We start from the raw sequence: 21,764 nt of genomic DNA on the forward strand, positions 1-21,764 counted from the left end.
AGCACTGGCATTACTTGCTACTTATAAGCTTGTACCTGAATGTTGTCTAGGTCCTGCTGGATGCAGGGAGGAGCTGCTTTACTTGCTGTGGATCAATCAAGTTAAGCATTGGACATTCATTAGCAAACTCCTTCAATTCTGACCCTATGATGGAAGGAAGGTCACTGCTGAAGCAGTGGAAGACGTCTGGCTTCAGGACACGGTGGAGTTCCTGCAGTGATTGACCAAAGATAACCAAAACTATCTTGCTATGTAAAAACGCAAATAAGAGGAATTCTGCAGATGCTGGAAATTCAAGCAACACACATCAAAGTTGCTGATGAACGCAGCAGGCCAGGCAGCATCTCTAGGAAGAGGTACAGTCGACGTTCCAGGCCGGGACCCTTCGTCAGGACTGCAGATGATGGAAATTCAAGCAACACACATCAAAGTTTGCAGATGCTGGAAATTCAGCCCTGACGAAGGGTCCCGGCCTGAAACGTCAGCTGTACCTCTTCCTAGAGATGCTGCCTGGCCTGCTGCGTTCACCAGCAACTTTAATGTGTGTTGCTATTTTGCTATGTGTAGGCCTGACTCTGGCCACTGGAGGTTCACTGCTCTGTGTAGGTCTGACTCCAGCTATTGGCAGCTGTAGAGGCAAAGTCATTGGATATATTTGAAGTGGAGCTTGATGGATTCTTAATTAGTCAGGGCATCAGAGGGTATTGGGAGAAAGGAGGAGAATGAGGTTGAGAGAGATAGTAAATCAGACATGATGGAATTGCAGAGCAGACTCTTGGGCCAAATGGCTTAATTCTGCTCTTGTTGTTATGGACTAGGTTGTAATTTGTGTGATTGAGTAAAGGCTTCCTGATACACAGGAAAGCAGGGTGTTTCTGATGTTCTGGAAAAGCCATTTGCTTGAGGTTCTGGCATAGAGGAGATTAGGTCCTTAACTTCCGCATTTTGCCTTAATTAGGATGTATTAACATTGAACAAGTAATTTCGAAGAACTTCTGTACACCCTGAATAGGGTAATAATATGTATGTTTTATAGATAGCTAAAGTGCCAATCTAAGTTCCAACCTTTCAATACCTCAACTTCATCAGAAGCAGATATTCCTGGCAATATTCATGTAGATAGGTTTGACTGTGTAACACATGGCAAGTGCTGTATCCAAAGAACCACTCTAGATAATAGGTCAATTGCAGCTTGTGCATTTTCAAAGAAGGGACCAGTGTTGTTACGCTTATGTTATTGCAATGAAGTTGCTAAGGTTCTTCTTGTTCCCTTGAGAGGTATCACATCGAGTGAAGAGTTAACTACATTTTATTTTTAAAAAAGCATGATGGAGCAATTACTCACTGATCTAATCTAGAATTGTGTAAGAAAGCAGCTGCCTAACTTTAGTTTAAGGTTGTACTTGAAGTGAGATCTGTCCACTATGGATGTGCTATTTCCATCTGTGTACAGAATCAGCAAAATCAATTTGTATTTCTGATGCTTGACTCAAGGTACTGCCTTTTCCAATACCAGACTAAATATATAATTATGTTAGATGCAAACCAAGAAGCTTATCTGTTTTCCATTCACTCTGGTTGTGAATCCATGGTGACCAAATGAATTGTTTTTACAATAGAATAGGATGAAGATTGTGTGAAGAACAGGGTTGTTGATTTTTTTTTGTTTCTCGTGTTCTAAGTAAATCTATTATCAATGTGCATATGTGTCACCATATACAATACAAGAAAATATTTATTTTGTGGGCAATTACAGTAGAGCAAATAATACCATAGAATCAATGATAAGGCACACAAAGACTGACAAACAGTCAATGTGCAAAATAAGACAAATCGTGCAAATAAAACTAATAATAAATGAATATGTAATAAATAAAATTGAGAATCAGTTCCATAGCAGGCAATGCTATGCAGACAGGAATATGTTCTAGTTGTTTCAGCAGTAGTATGCTTGTTTTTAAGTATTTGTTTCAATATTCTGAGTGCATCTGAGCAATGGGGGGAAAATGGAAGCAGCAAGATTAAGAAAAGCTTGCATACAAAGTTTAAATATCTGAAGGCTGTAAATTATTATTCTAGTCCATATAGCTCCGTTCTTTCCATTCTGCATAATGGATGTAATCCCTGGAGATTCTTTTGTGCTGTAACTTGCAGAGTTTGAGTGTATTTGGCAAAATGGTTTAAAAAGCAAAACCTCTCCTTGAATGGGAAGGGGAGGTTGAAAAAGGTGGGTATAGTAGCTTATAAAATGCACCAAGAAATGCAGAGGGGAAAAAAACTGTTTGCCAATAAAAAATATATAAATAAGGTTGAAAGGGAGCAGGGAAAATTTACAAGCATATTGCCAGAACTGGAGTACCTGAGTTGTAAGGAAAAATTGAATAGGTGAGAACTTTATTCCTTGGAACATAGAAGATTGACAGGAGATTTAACAGAGGTATACAAAATTATGAGTGGTATAGATAGGCTAAATGCAAGCATGCTTTTTCCACTAAGGCTGGGTGGGTTAAGGGTGAAAGCTGAGAAGTTTAGGGGAGCATAAGGGGAAACTCTTTCACTAAGAGGGTCGTAAGAATATGGAGTGAGCTGCTGGCATAAGTGGTGCCTGTGAGCTTGACTTCAACGTTAAAGAGAAATTTAGATAGGTACATGGATGGGAGGGGTAGGGGGGGCTGTGTTCTGAGTGCAGGTCATTGGAGGTAGGTAGTTTAAATGGTTTGGCATGGACTAGATGGGTCAAAGGGCCTGTTTCTGTGCTGTACCTTTCTGTGACTCTAACGGTAATCAACAAATTGAAAACGATGAGAGGCGCTGGGGAGAACCCGGACTTGTGGGATGGCCAACCTTTATGGAACCGTGTTAAAGTATCCATCTGCACCGTCTGGAGGGACGGGAGGTGTGGGTTATGCAGAATAGGACTGTACTTTTTCCCTGTTACCACAGATATTCAATCACCTGTTAGCATTGTTACTTCAGCAATGAATGGGACACATGATCATTTTGTTTTCTCCTGAAAATCAATTTTCTTACAGTGTTGAAGCCTTAGGTGAGCTTTTGCTCCATGTCTTCGATATGGCTTGTAGTTTATCCTACTATATAATTGATAGAGAAAGCTGATTTCAGCTTTGTATGCAACATTCCCTCATGTGGGCATCTCTGAGGATCTATTTTGGGCCCAACATATTGATACAATTAGAAGAAGGCATGGCAGAAACGGTATTTCATTAACACAAAATACTCTGCAGATGCTGGGGTCAAAGCAGCACGCACATCACGCTGGAGGAACTCAGCAGGTCAGGCGGCATCCGTGGTAACGAACAGTCAACGTTTCGGGCCGAGACCCTTCGTCAGGACTGAAGAGGGATGGGGCAGGGACCCTATAAAGAAGGTGGGGGGATGGTGGGAAGGAGAAGGCTGGTAGGTTCCAGGTGAAAAACCAGTAAGGGGAAAGATCAAGGGGTGGGGGAGGGGAAGCAGGGAGGTGATAGGCAGGAAAGGTGAAGAAAGAATAGGGGAAAACACAATGGGTAGTAGAAGGAGGTGAAACCATGAGGGAGGTGATAGGCAGCTGGAGGAGGGGGCAGAGTGAAACTGGGATGGGGGAAGGAAGAGGGAGGGAATTACCAGAAGTTGCAGAATTCAGTGTTCATGCCAAGGGGCTGGAGACTACCCAGACGGTATATGAGGTGTTGCTCTTCCAACCTGAGTTTGGCCTCATCATGGCAGTAGAGGAGGCCATGTATGGATATATCTGAATGGGAGTGGGAAGCAGAGTTGAAGTGGGTGGCAACCGGGAGATCCTGTCTGTTGTGGCGGATGGAGCAGAGGTGCTCGACGAAGCGGTCCCCCAATCTGCGTCGGGTTTCACCGATGTAGAAGAGGCCGCACTGGGAGCACCGGATGCAATAGATGACCCCAACAGACACACAAGTGAAGTGTTGCCTCACCTGGAAGGACTGTTTGGGGTCCCGAGTGGTGGTGAGAGGGGAGGTGTAAGAACAGGTGTAGCATTTATGCTTGCAGGGATAAGTGCTGGGTGGGAGATCCGTGGGGATCCTCATTAGGAGCTTGAAGAGATCTGGTATGTCAACAAGGACTCTAGCAAATTTCTAGGGAGGCAGGGTGCTGATACATATCTGCCAAAGGAGGTGAAAGGTGCTCCTTCCCTCCACTAGTCTTTAGGTCACCCTTGGGCAAGGTGCAGCTCCTGCTTAGCCCCCCGAACAAGGTCACATGGGAGCAGGTGGTGGATGGTCATATGAGCAACTGGTGCATATCACAAAGATGGTATGGAAGGAGCACTGCACAGGATTGGGAAAAGCTGCAGAAAGTTGTAAACTCAGCCAGCTCCATCATAGGCACTAACCTCCTCAGCATCAAGGGCATCTTCAAAAGACGATACCTCAAAAAGGCAGCATCCATCATTAAGATCCTTCACCCAGAACGTGCCCTCTCTCATTGCTACCGTCAAGGAGGAGGTACAGGAGCCTGAAGACACACTCAGAATTTTAGGAACATGTTCAAAGTGCATTTGTTATCAAAGTATGTATACATTATACCACCTTGAGATTCACCTCCTCACAGGCAGCCACGAAACAAAAAAACCCAAAAGCAAACCCCATGTTTCTAGGGTGGAAAAAGGCTGTCTAACACCCAATGTGCAATGAAAAATAAATCTTGCTAACAGTAACTGTAAGTAAGTAGTCTTTCTGAACTGAAATACACAGAGTGCGAGATCCATAGTTCAGTTCTTCCCCTCTGCCATTAGATTTCTGAATGATCCAAGAACATTTTTTACACTTACTTATGTTTTATATTTTTTGTAACTTGTAAGTGTATTTTATGCATTGCACCTTGCAGTACTGTTGCCACAAATTTCACGACAATGCCAGTGCTAATAAACCTGATTTTGATCCTGATAATCTTTCTTTGACATATAAAGACACTGTTAAAGAAAATTCTGTTCATAGAAGTTGGACTGGTTGTCTTTTTTTACTGTTAAGCCCATGAATGTGATACTGTCATTTCTGAATAGTTCCAGTGATCTTCTTTGTCTTGTATGTGCTCATTTTTTGATAAATGTTGATATGTAAAGGCGGGGTTGTCTGGGTATTTAACAGTGCGGAAGAATTTTGAAGTTTGCTTGGAGCCATGAGACATAGAAGTAGAATTGGGCCATTCAGCCCATCAAGATTTGACCCCTTTATGAATCAAGAACCTATCAACTTCTGCTTTAAACACACCCAATGACTTGACCTCCATAGCCATCCATGGCAATGAATCCCACAGATTCATCTCCCTCTGGCTAAAGATATTTCTCCTCATCTCTGTTCTAAAGGGGCATTCTTTTATTGAGGCTGTGCTCTTTGATACGAGACTCCCCCGCCATAGGAAACATCCTTTCCATCTCCATTCTATCTAGATCTTTCAATATTCAATAGGTTTCAATGAGATTGCGCCCCACCTCTTCTCATTCTTCTAAACTCCAGTGGATACAGACCCAGAGCCATCAAATGCTCCTCAGACATTAACCCTTTCATTCCCAGGATCATTCTCGTGAACCTAAGTTTTTCATGTCTGAACATCTGAAACACTTTCCATTACCTGTTGATTTCAGGAGTGCAGTTTATGTCTTTTATTACTAATCAAGATAAGTTTATTGTCATGTGCAGAACTATGGTGAGGTACAATTACAATGAAAGTGCTACGTGGATGACTAATTATAGAACTGTAGTCGCGAGTGTTGTGACTGTGATCAAAGTCTGGAGAAACACTGAAGCAGATCTTTATTCAGCGTACAAGCAGGCATCATTCTGGAGACACTCTCGGTAAAGGCTCCAACCCCAAAAGTACAGTCACATTTTTATACCCTTAACGTCAGTGAATACTCCCTAACAATGAGGGTAAACCTTTTGATGCCTCCGCCTACCACCTCCCAGACTGTCACTAGTTCCAACCTTCCCTCCTCTACCTGTGAATCACACCTCACCTGGATCCACCTACTGCTTGCTAGCTCTCTCTATTGGCTATCTCTCCTTGACTCTTTCAGTCAAAGTTGACTCATGTACACATAGACACAGGTGCAATGAAGACCTTACGGCAGAAACACAGGCACGTAGCATCATATCAGCAGCATTCAGAAGAAAAACATAAAGTGTACACAAATTTTACAAGAAAGAGCACAATTACATTTGAACAATTTGTTCATTTCAATGCAAGTTGGTCATAGTGTTCGTAAACTGTAGTGATTAGTGTTTTGCCAGTTGGTAGAAGAACCAAATAAAAAATCTCGACTTAACCATTTCCTTTCATAGATGTTGCCTGACCCAATGATTTCATCCAGCAGTGTCTTTTTTCACTTTACAAGATTCCTGTTAAAGTTGCTAGGGTAACCCTGTTTTTTTTTGCAGCTACCCATAGGTGTAATTTTGCCATCCCACACCCACTCTGACATCTTAACACCAATCCAATGAAATTCACCAAACCTTCTGACTTAGCACAACGCAGCCTTCCAGACTGAACCATAAATTCAACAGTATCTCAGATAATTAGTCGTGCCAGCTGACCGCTTGTATTTCTCCTTCCCACTCTCAGTTCTACCTGCCATCTCTCTAACTCTGCTGTTCCTGGTTTCATTTATCACTGCCTGGATTAAAGAGTGTGTCTTATGAGGATAGGCTGAGCGAGTGAAGGCTTTTCTCTTTGGAGTGGAGGAGGATGAAATTGCAAGTTGATGGAGATGTTTGTGATCGTAAGAGGCACAGATTAAGTGGACAGCTAGAGACGTTTTTTTTTCTCAGAGCATGGATGGCTATCACAAGGAGACAGTTTAATTTTAAGATGATTGGAGGAAAGTATACAGAGCATGTCAGAGGTAATTTTTGTACACACAGATGGTGGTGAATGCATGGAATGCCCTGTCAGGGGTGGTGGTAGAGGCAGATACATTAGAGACATTTAAGAAACTGTTAGATAGGCACATGGATGTTAGAAAAATGGAGAGATCTATGGGAGGGAAGGGCTAGATTGATCTTAGAGTCAGCGAAAAGATCAGAGCGACATTGTGGACTGAAGAGCCTGTGCTGTGCTGTAATACTCTGTGTTCTAGTTAGTTAAGTGGGATGATTTTCAGTCTCTGACTTTGTTCAGGTCTCAGAGTAATAGTTCCCTAATTTAACTACTACATACACAGAGGTTTTGGTTTTGGTTAGCATCTAGTCCGCATTACACAATTCTTGATTACTGTATCAGTGATTTCAACAGCAAAATGGGGGTGAGATTCAACAATGGAACCCATCATTCTGTAACATTTTGTATTAAGACGTGTTTCCCATTTTGTTTGGGGAAAACCGAGTGTATGGGGCCACAAACAAGACCAGAATTACAAAATGGTAGAAAACTTATCATTCACAACAAAGGAATGGGTTAGAAATCCCCGGGAATTCCCCTTGATTACTGAAATTGTGAAGTAAAATCATGAGACAATTACCCACTGTTTCAACTAGTTTAATGCAATCACACATTAATCAGACATAATTTTATTTGCCTGTTTAGATTTATTTTCAGGAATTGATTCTAATTGGGATCTATACACAAGTATACACAAGTGCAAGTATAAATAGAACATGGGGGAGATGGAGTCCACCTCCCCCTTCCCTAAAGATCGGGAGCATCCTTGGTGATGGTCACTATTTTCTGCTCAAACCTTATCTAGTCCATGAGCCAGGACCCCAAATTTGGGCCACCGGTACCATCTGTGGGGAATAATTCTTAAAGTGATTTTTGGCAAGGTATACACACCTAGTGCTAGAAAATATGTGATAGCATTACAGTCGTGGTAGCTTTCTTGCCTGCAAGAAGAACCTGGTGTGGACACTTGCAAGGCAAACAGATCCAGAGAATCAGACAATCCCAAGCTGGACTGGTTTTAATATCAGCACCAGGGACCAAGAACCAATCTCACAAGATATTGTTGGGTATCTGCCAACCATCAATTCACCAGACACAGAGTTGACCACAGTATTTGAAATCCTGAACCAATCAGAGCTAATCAGGAAGCAACTTCATCTAGAAACAATTGTGGTAGTCATGGATCAAGCACTCTATGCAAAAGCCACTGAGATTGCCTGGAAGCACAAAGAGCACTTCTCCAACATTCTTCTCAGGATGGGGACATTCCATACCATATGTAATGCCTTAGCCATCCTAGGAAAGCGATTTCAGGATGCTGGTCTAAAGGACGTATGCATAGGGTTTGGAATTGTCGCAGAGGGGTCCATCAATGGAGTCCTTGATGGTAAGCACTACACTTGTGCTGTCAGGGTCCATAAGTACATCTATGAAGCATTGATGAGACTTGCATGAGCAGAATTCACACCGTGAGTTGAGGATAACGTTCCAGAGAGGAGTGGGATGATCAAATTATTCTTAGACCATGTGAACGACATGGCCAGTGACTTGAACAACAGAAGTTGAATAATCTGCTGCAAAGTTCATTCTTAGCTGAGATGAGAACCCTGTGGACAGACTTCCTGGAACACCTGTGTCACAACAATGGAGAGCTATCTCCATTCTGGATATCATACATTGACATGATGGAGAACATAGTACCTGGGCTTCTGTGCGCCTCTCATCAGGGGGACTGGGAGTTGCACCTCCATGCTATAAGAACCATGATCCCATGGTGCTTTGCCTATGATAAGATGAATTATGCCAGGTACCTGTCCCCTTACTTTGCTCAGATGATGAACCTCCCAGAGAAGAATCCTTCTGTGTATGAGGCCTTCAAGACAGGCCAATTCTCAGTGCAGCTGTCAAGTAACAACCCCTCTGGGCAGATCCCTGTGGACCAGGCTATTGAAGCCACAGTGAACAAAGACACACACAGACTCCTGGAGGCACATCACGGTTCAGCCTGAATGCTGGAGCTATCAAGCGTTACTACATAACAGCTGAGCACCACAGTGCATTCCTGGGACAGTTCAGGGAGATGGTGCAAGGCAACAAATCAGAGCTTTGTCATGCGGAGTTACAGCGGTCAAGAATCCAGAAAGATGAGGAAGCAGTTTCAGCAGTGGTTAGCCTCATACATGAATGGGTCAAACCATTTGCAGAGAAGTGGGACCTCATTAGCATCTCTACGGCAAAGGCAGCCCCCAAGGACATTGCCTTTGACCTGATGAAGGCATATGAGATTGGTGAGCAATGTTATGCAACCTTCAAGGATGAGAGACTAGAGGAAGACCCACCAGCAAAGAAATTCCATGACCTAATGAAAACCAACAAGCTGAAAACATTCAGTGATATGTGGAAGAAGAGAGAAGTGAAATCAAATGGGAGGGCGATCATCTTGAAAGCAGACAGGTCTTTGTTTGGACGCATCATAGTGATGGCACAAGAGCGCAGTCTATGTATGGAGGATATCCTTTCTCATCCCCTTGGACCATTGCCCTGGGCCCTGTCCACACCAGAAGGATTGCTGAGAAAGCCAAATAAAGCTACTTTAGCCACAACCTTTCAGAAAAATGTAGCAGTAGAAGAGCTACTCCCAGGAAACTCTGCTACAGTGGAATGAACTTGGTCCAAAGATTGAAAGGTGATCAAGTTACTTTCAGAGATGTTGCCACAACAGTTCTGGGTATGGCTCTGAGGGAAAGCAGTCAGAGTAGCAGAACAGATGTTGTGTTCGACACATACAAGGAGAACTCTATCAAGAATAGTGAAAGATCTCTACTGGGTGAAGAGACTGGTCATGAGTTGCAAGGTATCACAGGCACACAGATGGTGAGGCAGTGGAGGAGCTGCCTGACCAAAGTCAGTAACAAAAATAGTCTCATTAACTTCATAGTCCATAAATGGAGGAAGGTGAAGTACAGAGCAAAGCTACGGGAGAAGATTCTGTATGCAACTGTGAATGACAAATGTTACAGAATCACATCTCAAGACAGTGAGGAGGTGTCAACTCTTCAGTGTAAACAAGAAGAAGCAGATGGCTGCCTACTTCTCTATGCTGCCCATGCCACAAGAGAGGGATACCAATCTGTAGTGATCTGCTCAGAAGACACAGATGTCTTTATCATGTCTTTAGGATTTTGTGACAAGATTGAGGCTCCATTGTTCCAGAAGTGTGACACTAGAACCCGTACAAGGCTTGTAGACATCAGGAAGGTTGCTGCCACTGTTGGCATAAGGGTTTGTAGGGCACTCATCGGGTTGCACGCATATACAGGATGTGACACGGTAAGCACTTTTGCAGGCAAAGGGAAGACAAGTGCCCTAAAATTTCTGACCAGCAACAGGGAAACTCAGGACACATTCTTAGAGTTAGGTCAGGAATGGGACCTCTCCCCAGAACTGATGGACAAACTGGAGGCATTTACCTGTCTCCTGTATGCCCCAAAAGCATCGACCACCAAGGTCAATGAGCTCAGGTATCACATTTTCTGTGCCAGAAAAGGTGAAATCGAAAGTCATCAACTCTCATCGTGCAAGGTCTGCTTAACAGAACATGCACAGCGAGCCAACTACCAGGCTGATATATGGAGAAGATGTTTGGAGAAGGACCCATAAGTGCCAAGCCCTGTTGGCAGAGGATGGAAGATGTTGAGAGGAGAGGGAGCTGAACAGTTGGTGGTGCACTGGATGGAAGGTCAGCCAGCACCCTATGCCGTCCTGAATCTACTGGCCTGTAACTGTCCAAAAAATGTTCACTCCCAAGATGTATGTGTGTTGCAAATGGCCTCAGGTATACAGACATGTGTAGACTGGCAGACTGTGAGAACCAGGCATCCACCTCAGAGAGTGTGGAAAGTTCAGATGAAGATGTGGAAAACGTGGAAGACATGGAAAATTATTATGATTATTAATAGGTTACGAAAGTATAGAAAACAAAGTATGGAAAGCAGCCTTTGATTAAATATATTCATTTTACAACCAAATGGGGCCTAGGTTATGGCTGTGTGGAACCCCACATTTGAATTATTATACTGTAATTCTATATGCTATGACAAAAGCTTAAGATTGTTTTAATTTGATACAACAATATGGAAAACATCATGACATTGATAAAACTCTAGAAATCTCTCCAAACGAGATTTTTTACCTCTTGTGGGGTGGGGTAACATTTTCTGCTGTACTGAAGTTAATATGAAATATATACAAAAAGTGATTACTTATTTGAATTCCTGAATAAATTCTCTACAAATCTATGTGATTATATGTGTCCTAGGGTTTTTATTGACTTTTCCAAAATAAACAACAAATATTTTTCTAAAAATGAAATGATTCACTCTACTGAAATTGGGCATTGTACTGCGAATGCCACCAATGACATAGTTTTCAATGTAGAATTTTATAACAACATTTGATGAGAAGTGCTTGAACTCAGCTATCATTGTGACAAATTTCAATGTTGAGGGATCACTGATGACAAAATACCACTAGGTTGAATATATGTGTTATACTTTATATTGGCCATATTTCAGAAATGCTTAGGGTAGTGTTATAAAATGCATGATAGCACACATAAAGCTACCGCTGGTGAAATGCTATCACGTATTTTCTAACTCTAGAGATGTATACCTTGCCAAAAATCACTATGAGCATTATTCCCCTCAGATGGTACCGTCCAACCCTACTGGCTCATGATTTCGCCTCGATATTCTTGTTTCGATTTTTAGCTTTAAATCCATATTAAGCAGTTGGCCTTCTGGGTTAGAACTTTCCAAAAACCTGTAACTATCAGGAGAAACAATCTTGTGATTTAAATAAAAACACTTTTTTTTAGCTGTGGCCTCAATGATAAGTTCAGTATTTATTGCCCAAATCTTATTATTCACATTAAGTTCATAGTGAGCTGCCTTCCTGAACCTGCTGTTGTTCTTCATGAATGTACGTTACGTTTGGGGAAGAAGTTCTCAGAAGTAGACTTGACTATGAAGGAGGGAAGGGTTAGATTGATCTTAGAAGAGCTTAAAGGATGGCACATCACTGTGGGCCGAAGGGCCTGTACTGTGCTGTACTTTTCTATGTTCTTTGTACGCTGCCTCAATACAAACCTTTATCACCCTCCTTCAGCCAATGAGATGTGGATGGAATAATATAAAATGGTGTTCTGGAGCTAAGGAAATTACACCTCTTCACAATCAATGCTTGCGGACCTCGGGAATGCTTGCTTAACCCACTGTTCTACTCCACACCTGCGACTGTGTGGCTAGGCATAGCTCAAACACCATCTATAAGTTTGCCAATGACGCAAGTATTGTTGGCAGAAGTTCAGATGGTGACGAGAAGACGTACAGGAGTAAGATAGATCAGCTAGTTGAGTGGTGTCACAGCAACAACCTTGCACTCAGCACCAGAATGACTAAGGGATTAGTTGTGGGCTCCAGGAAGGGAAAGTCGAGGGAACACATACCAGTTCTCATCAATGGTTCAGAAGTGGAAAGGGTAAACAGTTCCTGGGTGTCAGCTTCTCTTGCGATCTATCCTGAGCCCAACATATTGATGAAATTACAAAGAAGGCACAACAGCGGCTATATTTCATTAGGAGTTTGAGGAGAATTGGTATATCACCAAAGACGCACAAATTTTTTCAGATGTACCACGGAGAGCATTCTAACTTGTTGCATCATTGTCTGGTATTGTGGGGGTTGGGGCTCTGCATAGCATCAAAATAACCTGCAGAATGTTGTAAACTCAGTCATCTCTATCATGGCCACTAACCTCCACAGCATCGAGGACATCTTCAAAAGGCGACATCATCATTAAGGATCCCCTTCATCTAGGATGTGCCCTGTTCTCATTCCAAGGAGCCTGAAGACGCACATTCAGCATTTCTGAAGCAGCCTCTTTCCCTCGGCCATCAGATTTCTGAAAGAACATTGAACCCATTTTCACTCCTTCAGGCAACACACATCGAAGTCGCTGGTGAACGCAGCAGGCCAGGCAGCATCTCTAGGAAGAGGTATAGTCGACGTTTCAGGCCGAGACCCTTCATCAGGACTAACGAAACGGACTTAATTTACTTTATCTGTACTTGTAATTTATCATTTTTATTACAATGTATTTCAGTGTACTTCTGCCTCATAACAACAAATTTCACAACATGTGTTTGATTCTGATAATGAGTCGTGGAGCTAGAGGGAGTGATCAACAGAATCATTGATGACAATGTGAAAGATAAAGCAGAGAAGCTCATAGAGGAAATGTGTGAAAATGGCAAACAGTGGTGAGAAATTAAGGACATGCCCAAAGCAGAGTTTGTCATGATGCTGAAAAGGAAGTGGTGTGAATGGGTGAGAAATGTACAGAGATAAGTAGAATGTGGCTTTGGATTAAATTGGAAAAACCCAAGGTGATGATTGAAAATTTGTTACAGTCAGCAAGCAGCACTTAATAGTGGAGGGAAACCATTGTAATTTTCTGATTTTCTAAATATCTGGACCATTCAGATCGATAAAAAACATTACTCGAGTACCTTGCATGATAGACATAAATTTAATATTGTTTTGTCCTTTTTTTAAACAGGTTAAATTATAACATGGCAGCAAGTGCAGTTCCAAGTGACAATCTCCCCACGTACAAACTTGTGGTAGTCGGAGATGGCGGTGTTGGAAAAAGTGCCCTCACCATCCAGTTCTTCCAAAAGATTTTTGTGCCAGATTATGACCCAACTATTGAAGATTCTTACTTAAAACATACAGAAATCGATGGTCAATGGGCAATTCTCGATGGTAAGTTGGTAGAATGCTAATGATACTTCCGTTAGCGCTTTGTAATCTTACTCTATCTAATGTGTCAAAGTTACAGGAAGAGCATTAATGTATGTTATAGCTTCATATAGAGTAATAGTTTTTTTTGAAACCAAGAAAGAATGCTTTTAAATACATAGCAGATACCTAAAGGTAGCCTGCTACATCTGTTTTCCCATTCTATACAGGACAGAGTGTACAATCAGAGGCCAGTTGACTCATGTCCTTCAGCCAAAAATGTACTAAGTATGTATGTTAATTCCACTTCCCACCCGCAGCTTTGTAGGCCAAGGCTCCTCAGGGCTTAAAATAAATAGATTTTGATGTGACGAGGTTTGTATAATGAGTAATACCATGTCAAGTGGAAATTCATCTACTATGCCCCTAATCCCATCCTCTTGTACACTTACAGTAGGTGCTGTGCTGGGCATCTAATTCAGCTGCCAAATTTTCCTAAACTTGTCTTTTTTTTAAACATTTGGCTTTGTAAGCAGATCCTATTGAATGTTGTCATGTCAGCAGTCACATTTTAATTGCAAGTTCGAGCTGCTGGATGTCTGTGAAGTCAAACAGTTGAGTTTATTGTCATATGCACATGAACATGTATGTATAGGTGCAACGGAAAAGATACTTGCAGCAGCATCTCGAGCGCGTATCATCAGACGAGCAGCTTTCACAGGAAAAACAGAATTATTATCACTTGAGTTTCTAAGAATTTCTCTGCCACTATTTTCTCTTTACTGCTTAGGGCGGGGGTTAAGCTCAGTAATATGGGCAATTTAATAATGGTTTAAAAGGCAGAAAGAACACTATCACCAACTAGGATATTACTTTGAGTCATAGAACGCCACAACACAGAAGTAGGCCCTACAGTTCATCTAGTCAGTGCCAGCTGAATCTTCTGCCTAGCTCCATCTACCTGCACCTGGACCATAGTCCTCATCCATGTACCTAACCAAACCTTTTTTTAAATGCTACAGTTGAACCAACATCTACCACTTCCACTGGCACCTCGTTATACACTAGCACAACCGCTTTGAATGAATAAGTTCCCCCTCAGCTTCCCCTTAAATATTTCACCTTTCACCCTAAACCTATGACCTCTAGTTCTAGTCTCGCCCAACCTGAGGGGAAAAGTGCGTAATGTAGGGAAAAGTTACCAGCAGTGTATCCTGTCTTACTCCTATATATCTAAATTATGTCCCCTCTTAACCTCCCGTATTACAGGGAGAACAGACCTAGCTTCTCTGGTCTCTCCTCATAATTGAGCCTGTCCATTCCAGGCACCTGGTGAATCTCCTCTGCACCCCCTGCAGTGCTAACATGGGCCCAACATATTGATGGCAACACATCAGCAGCCATACTTCATTGGGAGTTTGAGGAGATTTCGCATGCCACCAAAAAGTTCCAGAAAATTTCTACACAACACACTTGCAGTGGAGAGCAATCTGACAGGTGTCATCACCTCCTGGTATGGAGGCTGCAGGGAGCTGTAGGCTCAACCAAACCAGCTCCATCACAGCCACAACCCTCCCCACCATTAAGGGCACCCTCAAAAATCCATTGTCTCAAGAAGGCTACAGCCATCAGAAAGGACTCTCAACATCTGAGACATGCCATCCTCTCATTACTGCCACTGGGGAGAAAGACTGAAAGCCCACACTCATCATTTTAGGAACAACTTCTTCCCCCCTGCGATCAGATTTCTAAATACATGATCACTACCTCTCTTTCACACTTCTGTACTTCTTTTTGTAACTAGTAGTAATATTTATGTCTTGCATTGTATTGCTGCCACAAAACAATAAGTTCCACAACACATGTCAGTGATATTAAATCTGGCTCTGAAGATACAGTAAAAAGCTTTTTTTTTTGGCATTCCAGTCACACATTTATTCCAAATCTAATTTACATGGAGGTGGTAAAACGCGGACAGAGACAGAGAAAGTGTTGTGCAGGTAGACGAGTGCAAAGACCAAAACAAGGCAGATTGGAGGTCAGGAGTTTGAGTGTTCAACTTTTAGCTTCTGCGAGTCTGATAACAGTGGGATTGAAGCTATAATTGATTCTGGTAGTTCATGCTCTCGGGCCTTTGTATCTTTTGCCCAACAGGAGAAGAGAGAATGACCAGGCTGGAAGAGGTCCTTGATTATCTTGACTGCTTTCCAAGGCAGTGGGAAGTGTAATCAGTGTCTACAGAGGGAGGTTGGTTTGCACGCTGAACTAGGATGAGTTCATAATTCTCTGCAATTTCTCGTGGTCTTAGATAGGGTAGTTGCCATACCAAACTGTGATGCATTCGGATAGGATGCTTTCTGTGGTGCACCTCTAAAGATTGATGAGGTTCATTGGGGACGTGTCGAAGTTCCTTAGACTTCTGAGGAAGTAAAGGCATTGGTGTGATTATTTTTTCTGGGGTGGGGGGAATCATGGGTGGACTGAACATTCTGTTGGTGTTATTTATACCCAAGAATTCATTCATCTCTGCCTTTGATACTGACAGGTGTGTAAACTCCGCCCCACTTCCTGAAGTCAATTATTTTGCTGACACTAAAAGACGTCAGCCAAGATGAATGATCTCAGCTCAAAATATCAACTGTCCATTTCTTGCCTTACCCACTGAGTTCCTCCAGCATCTTGTGTGTTGTTTGAGATTGCAGTGTCTACAACCTTTTAAGTCTCCCTAACAAGACATTGTTGATCACGTGCTTTCTCAGCACAGAATCCAGCAAGAAAGCAACTCACCACCACCACCATCATTTCTCTGTTGCTGGCAGTTGTGATCTGATGCTGACTGCTGGTCTTGCTTTAAGGTATTTTTATCCTATACACCAGGGGTTCCCAACGTTTTTTGTGCCATGGACCCTTTACATTAACCAAAGGGTCCATAGACTCCAGGTTGGGAACCCCTAATATAAACATCGGAGCCACTTCAAATAATGTATCGAAGCCACTGTAGTGCTTTTGTTTGGAAAAATCAAAGAAGCGTATCTAATAGAAATAAAAATTAACCTGCATACAATAACGGCATTCAAAGGCTGCCGCTTGCAAGAAATCTGTAGGAATAGTTTGTAACCAGCCATGCATCTTCTTTGTGTAAGGAATACAAGTAGCCTGAGTACATCATTTAGTGTGACAAGCTTGCTCCACCATTCCAAAGAAACTTTTTCAGCTTCTCACCGTATCCCCTGAACCACGTGCTAGGCAAGGTATTAATGCTAAAAACAAAAAAGAAACATTCTTCTTGGCCAAGTAACAACTTGAAAATTTTGCAAAATCTGGTTTAAAGCTGCAATGCAAAGATTTAGAGATTTTTTTTTTCGGTTCCCAAAATCTATTTATAGATGTGGGCACAGGACAGATTGGTGAGTGATGGAATATGCTTTGTCTATTCCAGAAAGGAAGCAGTTGCCCGACTGTGGGTCAAGAGCAGTGGAGCGGGACTAATTCGATAGCTCTCCTTAGGAGCAGACGCAACATGATGTCTTGTTTTTACATGAGGGCGATGTTTACGATCTTAACACTGAGATATTTAAGTTTTCTGAACAATGGATGAGGTTTTTAATGCAATTTTTTATACTTGTACTTTATTTTTAATACTGAGCTAAGATTGGCGTGTTAAGTAATTGTCAAATGTTGCGTTGTTGCTCTAGCTACTTTCTCACCTACACTTGTCAGTCTTGCATTACTATCACCATGGCAACAGTAGTTCTTTTTTTAATACAGTGTTTTTCACAGTCTTTGAAAAGCCCTGATTTGGGCAACATCCAGTCAGTGACAAATTTGACAGAAATAATTTTACTGTACAATGTTCAGCCTTCACTAGGATGGTCTTCAGAGATTTGGTAAAATGGTGTGCTATATCCTAACGTTTCACCCACCATTCCCCTAAGTATTTGAATCTAGCCAAGGAGAAAATAGGAGGCAGAAATTCTTGTGATTTCATCCTATTCCTGGCTGAATTTATAAGACTGTCCATCTAACGCAATTGGCAACCGCCCTGAGATCACGTTGGGAAGCACTTTCTTTTTATTCCAGTCTGTGGTTGAAGTGATTGTTTTTGCAATGGAAAATTCAGGCAAAAGTGTAAAAGGGGATGAGCCCCTCATTTTGGGTGCCTGTTTTCCTGGATGAGAGCAGAAATGCTGTTGCCTCACTAACAGAGTAGCCTCACTGTTTTGAAATGAGTACTGTTCATCATCTACAGCAGAGATTCCCAACCCCTTTTTATGCCATGGACCCCTACCATTCACTGGGTGGTCTGTGGACCCCAACTGGGAACCCCTGATCTACAGTTTAACTTACCACTTCAAGGTTCAACCTGTTCTGTCATCAGAGATGCTCTTCTGCACACCACCGTTGTGACGCCTAGATATTTGAGTTACTGTCAGCTTTCTGTCAGTTTGAACCAATCTGGTTATTCTCCTCTGACCTCTCTCATTAACAAGGCATTCTCTGCCCCCCCCCCCCCGCAGAACAGCCAGTCATTGGATGTTTTTTCGTTTGTGTTTTTTCTCGCACCAATCTCTGTAAACTCTAGAGACTGCCGCGTGCGAAAATCCCAGGAGATCGGCAGTTTCTGAGATACTCAAACTACCCCGACAGGCACCAACAATCATTCTATGGTCAAACTCACTTAGATCACATTTCTTCACCATTCTGATGTTTGGTCTGAACAACAACTGAACCTCTTGGCTATGTCTTCATGCTTTATTCATTGAAGACTTGGATAAGCTTGAATAAGCCGACAGACTGGGGGAACACACACTCAAGGTGGCTGTGGCTGAGGATGGAAGAACCTGAATGGCCACATTATGACTACAAAGACCCACAAAGTCAAGCTGTAGATCAGGGTCCACGGAGCCTTCAGTTAATGGTAGGGGTCCATGGTACAAGAAAGTTTGGGAACTCCTGCTGTAGATGATGAACAGCATCATCTTTGCAAGATGTAGCGGTATCAAATGTACTCAAAAATTAGACGTCTCCATGCCAATGCTCACTGAAATGGTGACAAAAGCAATGACCATCAACAAAAGGCTCTTCTCATACTAAAGTTTTACTACGTAATTTTCCCCTGTATATAATATATGTATTATTCATGGAATGATTATACACTTTATTTTTTATTTCGTTTGAAAGGAATATTAAAAAAAACCTTTTGCAATGAAATGAAAGCAAACATCATGATTGCAGGCATAATAACTCAGGCAACAGAGGCATATCAACTAATCATTAATTAAGAAGTTCAGTATTTGCAGAAATAGGAAAACAAAAACTCAATTGCAACCAGATCTGGTCACGACCTACCAGATTTTCTCAGACTAAATACAAAAAGAATGTATAAAAAATATCTGGGATTGAGTGATTATTATGCAAAGTGGATTCAAGTGGAAAAACCTGTTTTCATGCAGTGTGATGACTCAAGTCGAGGATGATGTTCTCTGACGTAGTTGTTTATCACTGTCTTAATGGAGTATGTCTCTGCGTGACTTTTTGTAACGTGGAGAAGCTGATGCATGGGCAGCAACTCCATGGTCTTTGACAGATCGGGGTCAGAGTCAGGGTCCAGTGGCCTGGAATGGGGACTGCTGCAGCCTTCCTCCGCCTTCGATAGGATTGTGCTATGTCATCATCTTCTACCAGCTCCACCGCTGAGGTGTTGGTTAGATCACTGTTTTTCTGGAACCTTCCCCTTGACCTTAACGCCATGGGTGACCCTACTGATTGGCTAAACTCCAGACAGCATTGCTCTTGGGATCTCAAGAACTCACAAGCCTCTCCACCAGGACAAGGTGACGATCCTCCGAGAAGTGTTTCCATGTACCATAATAAAACAGAGTGAATGTCATGAATTACCAGAAGAGCTAATTTCTGGCAATAACCCACACTTGTGTTATGGTCATACAGCATAGGGGCAGGTCCCTTCAGCCAGTCAAGAATGGTAGCTTAGTGATTAGCATAATGCTTTACAGTACCAGTGACCCTGGTTCAATTCCTGCTTCTGTCTGTATGTTCCCCCTGTGACTGTGCATGTTTCCTCCGGGTGCTCCAGTTTACTCTCACAGTCTACAGACATAGCGGTTGATAGGTACATTGTGAATTGTCCCGTGATTAGCCTAGGGTTAAATCGGGGATTGCTGGATGGTATGGTGCAAAGGCTCAGAAGGGCCTATTCCACCCTGTATCTCAAATAAATTTTTAGAATGCACGCTGAACATCAAGAACCCATCCTACACTAATTCTGTGCCATCCCTGTTTTATTCTGCCCTAATTTTCCTCAGGCTCTCTCAGATTCTACCACTCAACCCAGACTCACTAGGGGCGCATTATAGTGGTTCATTAGTCCCTCCAACCTGCACATCTTTGTGATGTTGGAGGAGACGAATACCTGGGGGAAAAAAATAACCACACACATTCACAAGTAAAACATTCGAACTCGTTTCAGGCAACCCCAGATATAAAGCTTGCACTCACATCACTGGTGTGTCAGGCAACAGCTCTGCTTGTTGTGCCTCAGTGACCTACACTGCAAACTTCCTGAAATGGAAAAGTAACTGTCTTGCCAAGTGGGTCTCTGTAATCCGTTTGCTAAATTAGTTGTCATGTGAGCACATTACGTTTCTGTCCAATATTAACCAATTGTGTAAAAATAAAAAGGTGAGAAACACAAAATGCTGGAGGAACTCAGCAAGTCAGTCAGCATCTATGGAGGGGACTAAACAGTTGATGTTTCGGGCCAAGGCCCTTCACAGAACTGGGCCACTTCTGATGAAGGATTTTGGCCCAAAAGGTCAACTGTTTATTCCCTTGTATGGGTGCTGCTTAACTTACTGAGTTCTTCCAACATTTTGTGTGTGTTACTAAAGTTTCCCAACATCTGCAGAATCTTTTGTGTTTAGAATAAAAAGTAGTAGACTCATTGAATTGTAGATCTATGTGTCTTAATAAAGTGTTCACCTGACACAATTGCAAACAATAATTGTTAAGTTTTATTTGACTGTAAGAGGTTTGGTGCTTGGGACAAATACTAAGATTTGTTTTCAACAGGTGACATGTAATCTGATACATCACTGGAGTTAATAGCTTTACATTTGGCTATCAAAGGCCTTCTGTCCAAAATCACAGATCTGAGAACTAGCTTCAATTACCAACAGCCCTTTTGATATAGAATTGCCATATAACTCAAGATATAAGCTCCCTAGACTGGACTGTTGTTGCAGTCCTTTAGCAGTAGTAGATGTGCAACCTCTCTGTGATGTTTGGGTCAGTTGTTACTAGAAGAAACTAAACTGAGATTCTCTGCAGGAGAGAATTTAATTTGTGTTTAATCTGGAGCCTGGTTGGGCCCTGATGCTTTACATAGGCTACCTGTCGGCACAGGGTGATCTCACATTCATGCTGATGTTTACCTCGTGATATCTAAGCATGCTATTGGACTGTCACCCACGTGTGTAACATACCGGATCACTCTCAACTCAGTGCATGACTTTTTGCTCATTAATGCAATATCTAATCAGCCAATCATGTGGCAGCAACACAATGCATGAAAGCATGCAGACATGGTCAAGAGGTTTAGCTGTTGTTCAGATTAAACATCAGAATGGGGAAGAAATGTGATCTCAGTGACCTTGACTGTGGAATGATTGTTGGTGCCAAAGAGAGCGGTTTGAGTATCCCAGAAACTGCTGACTGCCTGGGATTTTCACACAGAACAGTCTCTAGAATTTATAGAGTATGGTGTGCGAAACTTTAAAAAAATATCCAGTGAGCAGCAGTTCTGTGGGCGAAAATGCCTTGTTAATGAGAGAGGTCGGAGGAAAATGGCCAGACTGGTTCAAGCTGACCGGAAGGCAACAATGTAACCATGCGTTGCAACAGTGCTGTTCATTTCTGAACGCATAACATGTCAAGTGTTGAAGTAGATGGGCTACAGCAACAGAAAACTACATACATACACTCAGTGGCCACTTTATTAGGTACAGGAGATACCTAATAAAGTGGCCACTGTGGACT

At 42.3% G+C, this 21,764-nt stretch overlaps 1 protein-coding gene across 1 annotated transcript in view; it reads left to right on the plus strand.

Moving 5' to 3' along the window:
* The window catches only part of LOC134346825 (ras-related protein M-Ras), a 63,820-nt gene that overhangs the window by 11,865 nt on the left and 30,191 nt on the right, over positions 1-21,764 (plus strand). The window contains exon 2 of the mRNA XM_063048530.1: positions 13,528-13,733. Within this exon, the coding sequence (XP_062904600.1) occupies positions 13,541-13,733 (193 nt within the window). The 5' untranslated portion in view covers positions 13,528-13,540. The remainder of the gene's footprint in view (positions 1-13,527; positions 13,734-21,764) is intronic.

Source organism: Mobula hypostoma, chromosome 5 (genome assembly GCF_963921235.1).
Source record: "Mobula hypostoma chromosome 5, sMobHyp1.1, whole genome shotgun sequence".
In the NCBI taxonomy this organism is placed as follows: Eukaryota; Metazoa; Chordata; class Chondrichthyes; order Myliobatiformes; family Myliobatidae; genus Mobula; species Mobula hypostoma.